The sequence below is a fragment of the Epinephelus moara genome, chromosome 8 (assembly GCF_006386435.1).
Source record: "Epinephelus moara isolate mb chromosome 8, YSFRI_EMoa_1.0, whole genome shotgun sequence".
Lineage (NCBI taxonomy): Eukaryota > Metazoa > Chordata > Actinopteri > Perciformes > Serranidae > Epinephelus > Epinephelus moara.
Window position 1 is genome coordinate 3285300 of NC_065513.1, and position 3513 is coordinate 3288812.

General features: G+C 43.5%; 1 protein-coding gene across 2 annotated transcripts in view; it reads right to left on the bottom strand.

Moving 5' to 3' along the window:
- zfr (zinc finger RNA binding protein) overlaps nt 1-3071 on the bottom strand; it is a 76246-nt gene extending 73175 nt beyond the window's left edge. For both annotated transcript variants that reach the window (XR_007570314.1, XM_050050314.1), the window contains exons 1-2: nt 2949-3071; nt 2704-2785 (exon numbers count right to left, since the gene is read on the bottom strand). Coding sequence is in view for 1 of the 2 variants with exons in the window: in XM_050050314.1 (XP_049906271.1) it covers nt 2704-2785; nt 2949-2985 (119 nt within the window). In the remaining variant the exon portion in view is untranslated. The remainder of the gene's footprint in view (nt 1-2703; nt 2786-2948) is intronic.
- Nucleotides 3072-3513: the final 442 nt, after the last annotated feature.

The following is a 3513-nucleotide window of genomic DNA, read 5'->3' on the forward strand; positions in this document are numbered from 1 at the left end:
ACTTACCCTGCTCCGGAGCAGGATAGCCGTTCAGAGTAAGTTACCATGGTGATCTACCCCGATAAGAACTGAACCGGCTTCGTGAGACCGAAAACCCAGGGTTAACCCTTAAGTTACCTCGCTAAGACATTAATCCTGCTTCGTGATACAGGCCCCAGATGACTTCATTACTCAGCCTAATGGGTTGTTGTTGTTGTTGTTGTTGTTGTTGTTGTTGTTGTTGTTGTTGTTGTTGTTGTTGTTGTTGTTGTTGTTGTTGTCAAGGTCCCCCCAAAAAAACAGGATTAAAAAAAAGGCTGAATATTGGTTTGTTTGTTTTTCCCACCACCGAATCCCGTGCCATCGAACGAAGCTTCGAATTTTTTGGGTCAGCCCTATCCACAAGCGTCCCTGTTACTAGCGTATTTGTTGTCTCACAGACTCGGGTTGGGGGGGGTGTTACCCGAGCAGTTACGTCAGTCGTAGGCCTCCACGTGGGGAAGACAGACAGGACAGGAGAAAACTCCAACCAATCATTGCTAAGGTCCGAATGCAATGATTGGTTGGACTTATATTTTAGTGTGCCATCAGCTTATTAATAGCATTCTAACCTAAACAAAGAGAAGTGTAAAATTTCCAGAAAGGTAAGTGTTGCTTTAAACCTTAGCAAGTAAGAAGCCAATAATTTATTTCATTAATAACAAGGGCTTGGTGATGTCTCAGATCTGACCATTTCTTTTATAGATGGCTCACCACTTGATCAAGTCACCTCCTTTAAATACTTTGGCCTCTGGATTGACCCATTGCTTTCTTTTATGAAAGTGGCTCAGAGGTAGAGTGGGTCGTCCACCAATCGAAAGATCAGCGGTTCGATCCCAGGCTCCTCCAGGCTGCATGTCGAAGTATCCTTGAGCAAGTTACTGAACCCCAAATTGCTCCCGATGGCTGTTCCATCGGTGTGTGAGTGTGTTAAAACTGAGTAGCAGCTGGCACCTTGTATGGTAGCCTCGGCCACCAGTGTATGAATGTGTGTGTGAATGGGTGAATGTGACTCATAGTGTAAAAAGCGCTTTGAGTGGTCACTAGATGACTAGAAATGCGCTATACAAATGCAGGTCCATTTACCATTTTAAATGTCACACAGAATCCATCACAAACAAACTAAGTCGAAACTAGCCATACTCGACCGTTCCATAAACTGTTTTACCCTTCAGATCAGAAAAAGAATTGTTGCTCAGTTATTACTACCTATTCTGGACTATGCTGACATTGTTTATCAGAACACTTTTGAAACACATCTTCAACCCCTCAATGCAACAAATTTAGGACAATAGGAGACAGGTTGAAATAAACAAATAAGTCAGAGAAAACTGTATTTCCATTTGCAGTATTATATTTGGCAGTATGGCTCTGTTCTCTGGGCCCTCTCTGCCTTTCCTTGGGCTACACAGAAAGAAAGCCTCTTCCACTCGCCTATGTGGAAAGCATAACATGGAGAGAGCACACCTCTCCACCCATATACGTGCCCATATGGAAAGCCAAAGGCGGAGAGAGCACACCTCTCCACCCTTCTGCGTGCCTATATGGAAAGCCAAAGGCGGAGAGAGCAAACCTCTACGCCCTTCCACACGCCTGCGTGGAAAGCCTTTAGGCAGAGAGGGCACACCCCTCTGGCCTCCATGTGCAAAAATGAGGAAAGCCTGAGGCAGAGAGAGCAAACAGAGAGCAGCAGCAAAGATACACCCCCCCGGAACAGAACAGAGCCAGCATCAATGACAAACAGAAATGACATTGAAAGTCAGACACAGCATGAATAGGAGCTGGGGTGGCAGCAACAGTAGGCAGGCCGGAGCAGTTTAAATAGGGTACTCTGAATGAAATGTGCCAATTGGTTGCATAGAAAACATCATGTGATCAATCAGCTGCTCCATCAGTTGATTGGGTTGCTTGAGATCAGCTAATGTAGTTGGGATGTGAGCTGAGCTTAACAATGTGTCCTGCCCGAACTAATGCTATGCTCAATTTTTGGCACATTGCATTTGACCTACTATGTACTGGGACATACTAAATCTTTTTCTGGCATACTATATACTATGGTAGCATGGAGATTAGAACGCTCAGTATGTGTAAGCTAGCAGTTAAGACCAGTGTTTAAACCTGCAATAACATAATGTTACTACAGATGCAGCCTCCTCGTTCATTTTAAGACCACTAGGGTCTTCTGTCAAATAAGTTTCACTTGGGTCAAATTTTGCCACAATTTTTTTACCTGGCAAAACAGCACGTTGGCCAGAGAAATGTCAATGGTCACATTCATGCTGGTGGAATACTTTGTAAAATAATGGGCAGAATTACACAGGTCAGCTCAGTGGAAAATTCCACTCAGACTGTCAGGCAACTGTATTGTGTTTTTGGCGTCTGATAAACCTTTAAACGCACGAATGTATCACTGACACTGGGCTTCCTGTATAATATGCTATCCTCGCAAAGGGTAGCATCGCACCCTCCCTGCGTTTTTTTAATGCACTGAAATGTTGAGTTTCCATCCAACTGCAGCAGAGGGATAACCGCCCCCTCCCCCAGCTTGAACAATGCTAGCAGTGGGAACCACACAGCCTGGACATACCTGCACAACGTACAAACTCAGCTAACTGTTGAGCTAAAAAACAGTATGCAGCATGTTGCGACTGAAAAGCCAATTATTCACAGTGTCCTTAAGGTTACCTGTACTGGGCGGCAGCGCCATGGGTAAATCCAAAGTAATTGCCGGTAGCCATTTTGGCATCTTCACCAAGCCGGCTGGGCACTGCGGAGGACAGACATACAGGATAACGCTAAGCTAACAGTTAGCAGCAGGTTCAAATGAGCGCTCGAAGGACTATCCATTAACGTCACTATCTCAGCACTGCTTCTACATTTATCACGTTACTTCAGTTTTTCAAGCTATCCACGTTTTTAACGATACTCACCATAGGTGAAGGACACTACTGGACATATGGGAATCATTGGTTTAGTATAAATTCTGCAGACGGCCGAGGAGTAGACCAGCCTATTTATATGACATGTCGTACCCGGAAATGCCGTCCTTGCGCCTGCGCGGAGGAAAACGGGTGTGGAGGAGAGTTGTGCATCCCATTCAGGGAACGCGCACGGTTGCTGCTTCAGCAGCGCGTGCACGCACACACACACAGACACAGCAATTTTATCCATATCAGTTTATTTTGTTGGTTTTGAATTTTAATCAGAGGCTATGCTCTGATAATAATAATAATAATAATAATAATAATAATAATAATAATAATAATGATAATAATACATTTTATTTGTAAGCGCTTTTAACAAATGCTCAAAGACGCTTTACAGTTTTTTAAAAAATCATAAAATAGAGCTAAGTCAGAATATATGAATTTATGTCAAAGATCCTTGAGAAAGTAGTCGCAGACCAGCTGTGTGATTTTCTCCATGATAATAATTTATTTGAGGAATTTCAGTCAGGATTTAGAGTGCATCATAGCACTGAGACAGCACTAGTTA